The sequence below is a fragment of the Buceros rhinoceros genome, unplaced genomic scaffold (assembly GCF_000710305.1).
Source record: "Buceros rhinoceros silvestris isolate BGI_N320 unplaced genomic scaffold, ASM71030v1 scaffold6850, whole genome shotgun sequence".
NCBI classification, from domain to species: Eukaryota; Metazoa; Chordata; class Aves; order Bucerotiformes; family Bucerotidae; genus Buceros; species Buceros rhinoceros.
Window position 1 is genome coordinate 1 of NW_010388925.1, and position 12,558 is coordinate 12,558.

General features: G+C 38.5%; 1 protein-coding gene across 1 annotated transcript in view; it reads left to right on the plus strand.

Moving 5' to 3' along the window:
• The first annotated feature begins 5,527 nt into the window (after nt 1–5,527).
• The window catches only part of SEC24B (SEC24 family member B), a 41,061-nt gene continuing 34,030 nt past the window's right edge, over nt 5,528–12,558 (plus strand). Inside the window, exon 1 of the mRNA XM_010132049.1 lies at nt 5,528–6,226. Within this exon, the coding sequence (XP_010130351.1) occupies nt 5,539–6,226 (688 nt within the window). The 5' untranslated portion in view covers nt 5,528–5,538. The remainder of the gene's footprint in view (nt 6,227–12,558) is intronic.

Sequence of the window (12,558 nt, forward strand, 5' to 3'; positions counted from 1 at the left end):
CGGCACGTAACGAAGCCCGTTCTCTGAAGGCAGCAGAACCCGCCGGAGCCGCTTGGGAAACGCGCGTCCCGCCCCGGGCCCCCGCCGCTACGTGCGGAGTTAACTCGCGAAGGCGCGGGCTCTCCTGGGCTCGCTAGAGCAGCGAGGAAGGGGGTGTCCGCTTCTTTCTCTGCCCGCAAACTGAGAGGGGCTCGGTGTTGTGGCGCCCGCTTTGGGGCGTTTCGGGAGTGCTCTGGAGGCCAAGGCAGCTCCAGGCCTCCGCCGCGTCCCGCCCCGGGCCCCCGCCGCTACGTGCGGAGTTAACTCGCGAAGGCGCGGGCTCTCCTGGGCTCGCTAGAGCAGCGAGGAAGGGGGTGTCCGCTTCTTTCTCTGCCCGCAAACTGAGAGGGGCTCGGTGTTGTGGCGCCCGCTTTGGGGCGTTTCGGGAGTGCTCTGGAGGCCAAGGCAGCTCCAGGCCTCCGCCGTAGTCGTGCCTGAGTGCGGGCAGAAAACCGTGTATCGTAGATGAGAGTGCTTACTCCGTGACTGTTATGAACTTAAAAGTAGTAGGCGGGTAGGCGTTCACACAACTGTGTCTTGGGTCTCGAGCTGAACAAGCCAGATTGGACCACTGAAATGTGGGTCACCGAAAATAAAGGTAAAATAGTTCAAAGTTACACAATACTGTCTTATTTTTCAGATGGAGAGGTATTGTGACTAACCATACTATGAATTAAAATAATTAGGGTACAGTTCCTAATTTTTAAATTGGTACCCTATAAAATTAGTTCTTTATTAATACACCTCATTAACTTTTCAGTATGATCTTCATCATGATTGGTATCTAAATTGAGCCTGTTGCTTGCGTAGAATTTTAGCTCCTACTGTTAAACCCTTTATTTTGTAGTCAAGCTGTTCTGTGCTCACACATTTTTTTTTCTGCACAGATCAGTATGCAGGGTACTGACCTACAAATTTTTTTTGCTTGTGAATATTTCTGATGTCCAAAGGGAAAACTAGGCAATAAGCACTTGCATGCCTACTTTGTAGTAGGTTTTGAGCCAGTTTGCAGATGGTGCAAAAGCCTCTGAAGTGAATGAAAAGGAAGGTAATAAAATTTTACGGTTTAGGTAATTAGATTTTAGGGAGGTACTAATGCATCCGATGTGTCCCAGCTTTAGTATTGCAATGCTGAGTTTTGTCAAAATTATTGAAAACATGCCAACTTACTTGTATTTTTAACTCCACGTTGCTGCTAATAGTCTTAAAAACAGCTTGTTTAAAAACCTCATAGACCATTTATTTTCTGTGAAACACTTTTTCTTGAATTCCAAGAAATTTATACACTGTTTTGCAATAGTCTTGAATTTTTATTGTGTAACTTGGTAACTGCTCAACTTAACTTCAGCCTGTGTGTGTGTGTGTTAAGAGATCTCACAGTGATGGGTATTTGATGATTTGTAGGCAAGAACTCTGAATTTGTCTTTTTGTGTCATTTAGCAGTAGCATTCCCAAATCTTTAGTGTATCTGTCGTCTTTTAGTACTAATCGTCTGAAGTTACAGAACAGGATTTAATGTTTTTTTTTTTCTTTAATGTAATAGGAGGTGGAGTAGAGTGGAATAGTAGCAGAAGACGACTGTACTGGAAATTTCCATTCTGTCTGAGAGAAAATAAATTTCACAAAGAAGATAGTTATTGCTTCTGAAATTTAATTTTTTGGTGGTATAATGGAGCTCACATGTAGGATGTAAAAGTAGCTTAAGTGAATACAGCTATTTCTGTTTTGGCTGAAAGAAAGCCCTAGCACATCCTTGCAGATGTTTAGAATGCTTGCTCCGCATTTTAATTCATAAAATGTGGGGGTTTTAAGGTAGTTCTTTGAAGTTATTGGGATCTGATGAAAGAGGGACTGTTTTTTTGCAGAAAGCAGGCAAACCTGTTTCATGTACAGTGATATTAAAAAGCATGTTCAGCTTTGGTTTTAGTAAGTTTTCCCTGGTCCAATGAACAAGTCCATTTGGCATCCTTGGAAACTTTAGTTTTAGTATTTTACAGTGTTTTCAGTTTCATCCTATACTGAAATTAGGTGGGTTTTTTTTAAAAAAAAAAAGAAACCCTTGTTTGGGGCATTGTTCACAGGTCTGGGGCTTTAAAATAGTTATTCTGAATAAAGCCTTGCAAGTTCGAAAAGCTTTTCTCATAGTAGTCTTGCAGGTGGCTTTGTATCTAAGTGGAAAATTTCCTGTTTCCTTATTTCAGCATAATAAAATGTTGCTTGTTAAATCAGTACTAAAAGATTATGTATTTTTCCAGTAGCAATGGAGCACTTCAGTGCTAACAATTTAATGTATTGAAATGTAATGCTGAGAGGATGATTGTATTGAACCCCTGTGGTTCTCCAGAAGATTGCTGTCTGGTGTTGTCTACAGCTGGTTTGTAAGATTGCCATTGGTATCTCTACTAGCATTTTGGGACCATAGTTTTCAGTAAGACATTATTTAGCCTTCTTTTCCATCTTTACTCAGAACTGCTGATCTTTTGAGTAGTTTCATTAAATTTGATAAAGAGGATAGAGGTCTGAAAGATACGAAATCCTGGAATATTTTGGGGAAGCGGCAAGCTGGGCCGATGAAGGAGCTGGGCATTAATTCTGTGACTGAGCTCTTCAGTGTTGTAAGAGCTCATCAGTGGCTTGATTTGCTGACTTGTTGGACGGCCAGAAACAAGACACAGTGGTATACACATCCTGTCCCGTAAGGGATGCACGAGGGAGCGGTGATGAGCCTTCTTTGGAGGTGGGTAAAGGGATGTTAAAAGTTACAGAAAGCTAACAGATGTTCCTAGCTAGAAAGGAAGTTGGTGTTGTAGGGTAAGTAGACGATGTGTAGGTAGATTACATGGCAGACGGCTAAATAACTCAAGTGAGAGAATACGCAGACATAAAACCCAAACATGACACTAGCAGGCAAAGTTACACTAATTCACATAGTGATACAGCCATAATGCCTTTTTTTTTTTTTGTGGTGGCTTTTCCCCCACTTGAAAAGCAATAAGACTTTTGGAATTCACCTGTTAATGTCTGAGTGGTTATACAGTAAACCATTATAAAGTATTAATTTGTCTGTAGAAGGAGAGGTTCACTGCTTTCATTGGAGAGATGGCGTTTCAAGCAGTACACCTTCTTTGTGCAGCTAAGGTTTTCTCCTCCTGTTGTGGAGGTTTTTTGAGAGATTTGTCAGCTGTTTTGGGAGAAATGTAGAATGCTGGAGACATCAGGACAGGTTGTGCAATTAACCAGATTTCAAAATGTTACTGAAGATGTACCCAGATTTCCAGTGTAGAAATCTGTCCAATTATCTAGTCATCATTAGGAACTTCAGCGACTAATTGCAGTACAAAAATTAATTCCTACTTATATTTTTTTATAATCAAATGGACAAAAACCCTCAGATAAGGGGAATAATATTTAATTTGTAATTGTAAGGCTTGCTTTTTAAAGAACCAGGAGTTTGAAATCAAAAATACAGTTTTTCAAATGTCAGGTGTGTCTGTCTTTGTGAGATCTTCATGGGATTTATACTTTTGTGTGCTCATGTATAGTTTTAATGATGTTTTAATATAGTTTTAGAGATGTTTCTGCTTGAAAATGTGAATGAAGATGATTCAGTATTCTATAATGTGGAAGCTGGTATCTTGTGTTGTTTATTTAATCTCTTCTTATGGTGTGTGGGGTTGTTTTTTTCTTTAAACCACAGCCTAGATACTTAAAAACTTTACATTACATGATTCGATATGCCACCTTTTTGCAACCGAGGGGCTCCTAAGCCAGTTTCTAAACTACACCTGCTCAGTTAAGTTTATCCTGCATATTTTGGTAGAACAAATGTGCAAACTCTTCAGAGAAAACATCTTTCCTTGCTATCTTAAGTGACATAACAGCTTGAAACAATAATCCTTAACAGACATAAGTTATTGGTGTATTTCTGAGTTTGTTCTTTAAAGTCTTGGAGACTTTAAAAAAAGCAGGTCTAAAGTCTGCCAGAGTTCACAACCGCTAATGACTTGCTAAATCACAATCATTTTCCGTTAAAGGAGAATAAACTACAGAGCTGTATGAAGCAGCTCCCACTTTTTCAAGAAAATAGTGAATCAGAAGTATATTTACATACTCTTCTCTAAATGCAGGGGGTAATTTTTTCTTTTAAGCTCCTTATGCTTTCTCCCAAAGTGCCTTTCTGTCTTTTGACTCAGCAGCCCAACTTGCTGTTATTCATTTTTTGGCTCCTTTCTCTTCTACTCAACTTTCTAGTTTGTCAATTATGAAAAGACATTTTTAATTTTATCAGAAAGCAATTTTAGACATTATGTTCCTTGCTTCCATTAACAAATTCATTATTAAAATTGCCTTGCAAGTTAACCATAGAACATCTAGGTGTACTTGGAGAACAGTGTCTTTTCAGAATTTCAAGACGAGGGAAGTAATGCATAGATTTTGTAATCATTGTAAATATAAGGAGGGAAAGCAACAATTCATTATCACAGCTGCTGTTTAATTTGCAAGTGGCCTAGTGCTGAGCTTATGTTTCTATTCACCAAGGGCTGGGAAGTAACACTGTCGTCATTCGACATGACATAAACAGTAGGGTGCGGTGAAATTAAGGAAGTTACCAGGGAAATGCATGTGTGTTTCACTAGAAAATAAAAGTAGTGTTCAGAAAAAGAACTTGAGGAGGAATGTTTGGATGTACTATTGATCACTTGGCATTGAACAAAACATCTCAGACATAATTAAGGTTTGGTGTCTAGCAAACAAATACTTGTTTGACCCTTGCTGGACCAGTACGTAATTAACATCTCATGTTGCAGAGTGAGATGCAGTGACAGCAGAGGTCAGTTTCTCTGATAGCAACATCTCTTGTACCTGATGTAAATATCAGACAGTAAACAGAAATTAAGCGCCTTGTCAGATACTCTATAGTTCCATAAAAATACTGGTTTTCATAAATGCATAATACAAAAGAATGTAGAAGACAAAAGTAACTGCCCTGCAGCACTTTCGCTTTGTCAGTGTTGAAGATTTGAAAAGAAGACAACCTGTGTTTTTGTGTATTGACATGCTGATTTGACTGCAGCTTTTCATTTTCTGCATTCAGTCAGTTTCTTTAAGGCATACTGTTGTATTCAGACACTTAGAAACATCAGTTTGGTGCTTGCTGTTGCTCACTATTTGTTTAAATATTAACCTCCTAAAACTTTAAAATATTCGAAATACAAATACAAGGGATACAATCTTGATGTGGAAGCCTGTTTCGATAATGGAAGCAGTTCCTTTTTCTGTTATTTCTCTGTGTGTTTGGAAATTACTTCGCATATTGTATTTTGCATGCATTGTACTGCTTTGTTCTCTTTCTGCTGATGGAAATTGACCTCAAAAGTGGTGACAGAAAACTAGAAGAAACCATTTGTTTGGTAGTTACAGAGTAAATACAGAGAACATTGACAGATGCACCTTTACATGTGACATTTTCTTTTCGTTTCAGGTCCTGTGCAGAGTCGGATGCAGTTTCCCTCTGGTTATGGCTTGCATCCTCCAAACTATAGTGCACTCTCAGGACACTATTCCCAAGTGCCCAATAAAGCTGCTGCTTCACATTTGGATAATCAGTATAGCTCCAGTTACTACCCTACTTACTATTCAGCACCAGCACAAAGTGTTATGACACCTTCCATGGGTACCAATGTGTTGAATACGCAGGAATCACAGCAGTTGTACAACAAAACTCCCCCCCATACAGTGGGGTCAGCTGAAGGACCTATTCAAGGAGCAGTATCATCTGCATCCTACTTGCATATGAGTGCTCAGCATTCATATTCAGCATTTGGTGATCACTACAGCACTTCTGTCGGCTCTTCAGTTGCATCTCAGGGATTTCCCCTTAATTCTGATCACTACACCATGCCTCTGGTTTCTAGTGCCATGTATCCTAATGTTTCCTATCCTCCTGCGGCTGCTGGCAGTGTGTATGGGCAGGCATTTACCTCTCAGAGCCTACCTGCTGTTGGACAGTTCAAAGAGACAAATACGTTTTCTAGCCAGAGTACATCAGTACCTCATTCACTTCAACAGCATGTTCCTGTGGGATATAATACCTTATCAGCTGTTTCATCTGCTCAGTCTGTTCAAGACAACCTCTGCAGGAATCTCACGGGATCAGTTTCTAAAGTAAACAACCAAATCAATACAGGTATGGTATTACTTGAAGGATAGTGAACTTCCGGATGTATCAGGGAAACATCAGAAATCATGTGTTTTTGTTGGTCTGTACTTGTTCACTGTGTGAAATTCTGTATCATAACTGCAAATTCTGTCCTTAGTCGTTTTTGAAGCTTTTCTCATTTTTTTCCCACAGATCTCACAGTAGCAACTAATCGTAGCACAGACATGTTTCTTTTGAGATAAAGACAGTCTTTTGGGGGATGGGTTTAGTTTATTGGTTTCATTTTTTCATGTAAGTGGCTTTAGAAGGGAATTTTTTGTGCGGTTTTGAAGGAATGTATAATTTCCAGAATGCACCTATTAATCACAGTTATTTGTTTTCTTTTCTGGCTAGAGAACTGTTTGAGTCATGATCTAAGTTGATTCTTTGAATTTTACCTAAGTGAACATGCATGCACTCTTCAGAAAGTTCAAAAAAAGTAGAAGCCTATGTGGGTTTGGAGGCAATTGGGGTTTTTTAGTTACTATTTTTGGTAGAGTATTTAAATGAGAGCAATTTCAGTGTTTTTAGCTGATCTTTGTAAGCAAGAACTTCATATTTTTCATATGGATGTAGGTACAGAGAATGAAGTTGTGAAGGTGCCAGGTGAGGGCAAGTACACTCAGTCCTCAGTAGTAGTTGCAGCTTCTGCTTTGTGGGAAAACTGAGTACAAGTTTATAGGGGAGGTAGTACTTTGTAGGAAGAATGGAAGATATTAGAGGTGAGAGAGTGCCTCTACATTGAAACATCTTGCCCCCCCTCTGACTGAACGATAGTGTGTGCAGGAAGATTCTGTTTTTCATTCTGTGTGGGTAATATGCTTCATTGCTGCTGACTTCATGCAATTTTGACTTGTAAACTGTGCAAAAGTACTCATTTTCTTTTTGTGCTGAGACAGATTCTAGAGAACTGTAGAATGTTTCCTTTTGCTACAATGTTTGTAGTTTAACGTTGGAATTGGTTTAGGGGTCCTTGTAACTGAGGTTTTCTAAGACCAGGGATTTATGGAATAACATGTATTTGTTCTTGGTAAAGCTTTGCTGGGGAAAACCAGCTATGCTTAAATCAAACTCACCCAATCCATACCAAGGTTGAATTCACTTTCAAGATTGCTTTCCCCCCACTCCACCGCAGACTAGTTTGTAGTGTCATCTTAGAGCTCAGTTTTAGTACTTTGAAAATTAGTAGGTTTAGATTCCATCTCTGTGAGGTGCTCTGTGTGATTTTTTTCTGAAATATCTCAGAAACATGAAACAATACTGTTTAAACAAGAAAAATAGTGAACTTCTTAAGCTTCTGAAGTTAATGGCATTTTATAGTTGAATATGAAAATTAATTCTTCCAAGGACTGAAGTTTAAAACTCTGGCCATAAAAAGTAGATTCTGTTGAGCACAGAATCTACAGCTAGACTTGACAGAATGCAGAATAGTAAGATTTGCCGTAGTTGTTTGAAAATAACTTGTTTGTTCAGACTTAGTGTTTTATTTACAGAGGTTCTTAATTCAAACGCCTGTTACTTTTATTTCCTTTGGAGGTGTCTTGAAATCCATGATTTGTTCATAGCAATATTTTTTTAATATGAGACAGCTGTTCCTTATAAAGGTGAATAGTGGAGCTGACCAGACCATGAAGAACAGTATGAGCAATGCTCTTCTTAAGGGAGTGATTGAGTTAATACATGGCCTCAAGAAAAAGTAGTAGTGTTACACTTGAATTTCAAAGAGCCAGTGATAGAACTGGCTGTGTGTAATAGGTACACACTTTGCAGTTCCAGAAATAAGCATTGATCCACTTGAGTAATATCGCAGTACTTGGTCGGTTTGTCAGACTGTAGGCATAGTAACTTAAACCACATTCAGACTCTTTTCTGGGCTTGTGAAGCTGCTGAGAAAAGCATGCCCTGTGCTTTGTTGCATAGTGGACTGGGCTGTGGAACCGATAAATCTGGAGAATAACTTTTTTCTTTCCCTCTGAGTCCTGATTCAGGCTCAGCACGTATATGAAGACAGCAACCAGTGGCTAGGTTGAAGGAAGAGCTGGACTGTTTTATTACTAAATTCTAAAGACGCATTTGAAGTCTGAGGCTAAACAGACTGCCTCCAATAATATCCAACTTTTTTTTAGTCTAAAATTCAACATCTTTGACTAACACATCTACAAAGATTGCTACCTGAATAATAAAAGATGGCAAATAATTGTTTGGTCCTGGGATAATTTATTTACTTTTGGGGCACTGATGTGCTTTCTAAATTTACCAATGCAGTCTTAACTGTTCTCAGATGGAGTCGTTTTATATATAGTATTCTAATTACTTGCAGCCTTTAAAAAAAAATAAAAACGGAGTTGGATTTTGAAAATTATTTGCCAATTCTTGAATGTGCTTGGAAAGTATCTTGAGTACAACATACAAGGAATTTAAGAAAATGATGAATGATTCATAAGGACTTTTTCTAAATATGTCATCTTTCTTGATTTTCTCCAGGAAGAAAACAATGATGGAAAACAGTTGCAGTCTGTTCTGTAGCAAAATTGCATGAAAAAAATTTAAGATGTACTGCTGTTCCTGAGTGCTTTCTGTGACTGTTCATGTAAAGAAATTTTTGTACAATATTCACTATTTTTAGTGTGTCAGTAAGATAGTTTGCTGTCATTGCTGCTGTGCTGTGAAAGAAGATGCCTTACAATCCTTAAATTATAAATAAGCAAATCTTAGAAAAGCTGTCATTCAGAATACTCCTGTCTTGGTGTATTTTTCAATAGCAGTTTTGTGCAGTCAGTGAACACTGAACGTTCTCTGTGATGCAAATGAAACATTCTTTGTATATAAAATTGCCGTGCTTATAGTAATCTGTGTGTTTAAACAGGTCTTACTCAGGAAACTTAGGTTGACACAAGCTTTTCAAAAGTTTGGTGGTTTCTGAATTGTTTTCTACTTGAATCAGAAAGCTTCTAAACATTGGATTTACAATTTGCTTTTTGAAGAAAGCAATTTTCGTAAGGCCATGGAAGGCCCCCCAAAAGCTGAATCTATTAAAATCAAACTCCTGAGCTGCTGTACATCATCTACTAAGAATGTAGAACTGCAACAAAATATTTTTCTAAAACTTTGGCAGACTCTGTCTGAAATCACTGAAGTATTTTCAGAGAAGCTTGCCGAGATTTTGCTAAAAGAAATTGATTTTAAGAGGAAGCTTTTGCTGGAAGATGACTTGTTTTGATAAATAGCAGCCAGTGAGAATAATTTTCCTTGCTTTAGGAAGTATAAATAAAGTAGAATAGAAATATTTGAGATTTTTCTGCTTGCTGGTTTAAACTAGTTTCATCTTCTGTTTTTAAATTCTGTATCCTAGCAGAACAGTGTTGGTATAAATCTTTGCAGAATAGTGTTCTGCTGTGCAAATAACACACTTTATATTATTTAGGGTTTTTGTCTTTCTAGGTTAATAGCTTTCCTTTTTCCAGCTTATTCCAGCTGAAATTGCTGCACTCTGATTTTTCCTGGTATTTTCCAGTCCGTGTGAATGTCAGCCAGGATATCCAAATTTTACTGGCCTCTTGTCTGTCTGCCTTAGGAGAGTGAGAGAGAGAACTCCTTCTGCGGGTGTATGGTATGGGTTTCTTTGCTTCTTGGATCTTGTCTGCTGTCCTGTAATCATAGGCTGTCTGCTTGAGCAGGGGACACTTTAATTTCTTTATCTCATGCACTTACGTCAGATAAACATCTAAAATCCTTCCTGCCCCAGTTCCATTAATCTGCTAATATAGGTGTCGGAAAAAGGAAAGGGGCAGCAGCCGAGATACGGAAAGTCAGGGAGATCGGATGCTGTTGAAAACTAAGCTGCAGCCAGGTGGTAGATCTCTCAGTAGAAACTGAATATTATGTTGGGTGGGAGGGAGGGGGGAAGCGGGGACAGGACAGGAAATCGAGATTGCAGCTGTGGCAACTCAAGAGATGGTTCTTGCATCTCTTCTGAAAGCTTGAGAAGATAACTGTGGTGATACACTGCTACCTGTAGGTCTCAGGTTGGAAATAAAAGCTTTAGGAAGGAAGATGAATTGCGCTGCACAGCTGTGCAGATTCTTTCTGTAGCATACCTTTTAGCTGTAGATTTTTATTGGTACATGGCTTTTGTAACCCAGTGATACTTGGTCATTTTAATGCGAGAGATATTCATGGTTAAAAGGCATGAGGGAAGACTTCAATGCACGTTAAAGATGAGAGGAGTGGAAGGTGGAAAGCAGAAAATACTGTGTCACTGAGGTTGGGTTTTGTATTTACGGCAGCCTGCCAAAGCTCTTGGCTTCTCGTGACATTAGCTGGTGGGAATGTTGTTGGGCCTGATCAGGCTTGTCCTGGATAAGCCGATGGGAAACTAGTACTCTGAACTGGTGTTCAGTCCAGCCTTGTCTTAAGCTAAAATACACCATCCTAAATTGATCAGTACTTGCACTTAGGGTGCAATCTTCTTACTGGTAGGGGCAGGGCGTGGGGTGGTGCAGGCAGAAATATCATGATTACTCTAACTGTAGAATGTCTTATGTAATGAGACAAATTTACTGATGATATATTTTAAAAGATAACTTTGTCCAAATGTTTCCTTTGTTCTTGATTACTTATGGCTTTTGAAAACTTGCCAGAGTCACCAAATAAAGTTTAACGTGTAATTTTGCAGATTGGATTTTTGTACAAAGAAAAAAAATACATTGTGGGGGTTTTTTTGCTCAAAGTTTAAAAATTTGCTTACAATTCATGTAAAGAACCCTCATAATTTTGAAAGATGTTTTGGATAACTTTTGACAGTAGTTATAGTGCTTGGCAGAAAGGTGTTACATCTTCGGCTAATCCAGGTGTAAATTGGTTTTGGCTTTGAACATGTGAGACTGTGACATTGTAGCATTTAGCATACTCTACAGCAGTGCTCGATGCTGCAAGCGTTGTTCTTTGACTTGGAAGTGTGGAAAATACCATAACCACATAAACAACTCTCTCTGCTACAAAACCCAGGTAAGCACACTAATATTGCAAAGAACTCTCCTTGTCATATTGCATCTCTTGCTTGAGGATGCTGTGTAGCTACCCCAACAAGAACATTTGTGCTGACAGGTGCTGAGGCTTCCACTGGGAGTCTACAAGACACAGCGTTCAACAGAAAACACTGCGTGTGTGTACTTGAGAGAAATAAATGTTTTGATTTTAATAACATTTGTAAAAAAGGAATATGTATGCTCAAATTAGATTTGAAATCTGCATAATGAATAAAATTTCCATTAAGTTGGTGAAAATGTATGCTGTTAATTTTGACAGTAAATTAGAAAAAGGGATCATTTTAAGCTGCCTCTTCCTCCTCCTCTCAAGGAAGCCTCAACTTCCCCATAAAGTCCTTTAAGATCTCAACTCCATTATTTAAGGAAAAGTCAGGGACTATGTGAAGTACACTGCTATATGTGCAGGGGAAGCCAAGTTAATATTACGTGTGCATCCTCTAGTGAATTCTGTAACTTAAGTACTCTACCAATACAATCAGTCAATTTTGTTCTTCCTTAATTTCTGCGTTTACTGAGTAGGACTGGTCAAACCATTTCCTTTTTATTCTTATTTTTAACAGCTTGATGTGTCAGGTTTTTTAGAAGGAAGCATAGTATGATCAAGTTTTTCAATTTATAAACAGTAACCCTCTTAAAAGCTAACTTAACTGAAGCTATATTGTCCTTATATGATAGGAATTTCAGCTAGAATGTGTTAAATCTCTCAAAGCACTAATCTGACCTTTAAAGCAGATTATATCCAATAGAGATGTTTAAAACGCATCAGGAGTTCTGCAGAATATTGAGGGTTGACTGAAACAGATTGCTTGGAATATGGGCTTCATAATTGAGTACCAAAATTACAAAGAACCTGCCTTGAGAGAGAGGCAAAATACTGGCCTACTACACAGCTGGCTTTCAGGTTTCCTGCTTGTGGGAGGAATATTGAGAGGAAGCTATTCCATATGGACTGTGTTACTCCTATCTGGGAAGAGGAACCTGTGAAAGCATGGGGTTGCGGGGATGGATCAAAAATGAATCAATTTAGCCTCTGTTTAATCTTGTTCTTACTACATCATGCTTTCATTTTTGCTCTTAGTTTCAGGGTAATTTGTTCATTTTAATGGAGTTTTAACATTATAGGTATTTAATTTAAAAATCCAAGCAACTCTTTCCATATATACCTGTTTGAAGGCGTCTCTTTGAAGTAGTCTGTTTTCGTAGTTCTTGTGAACTCAAATGTGATTTCTGTCATTGTGTAATTGTCTGTGCAAATACGAACAAAGCATTCCT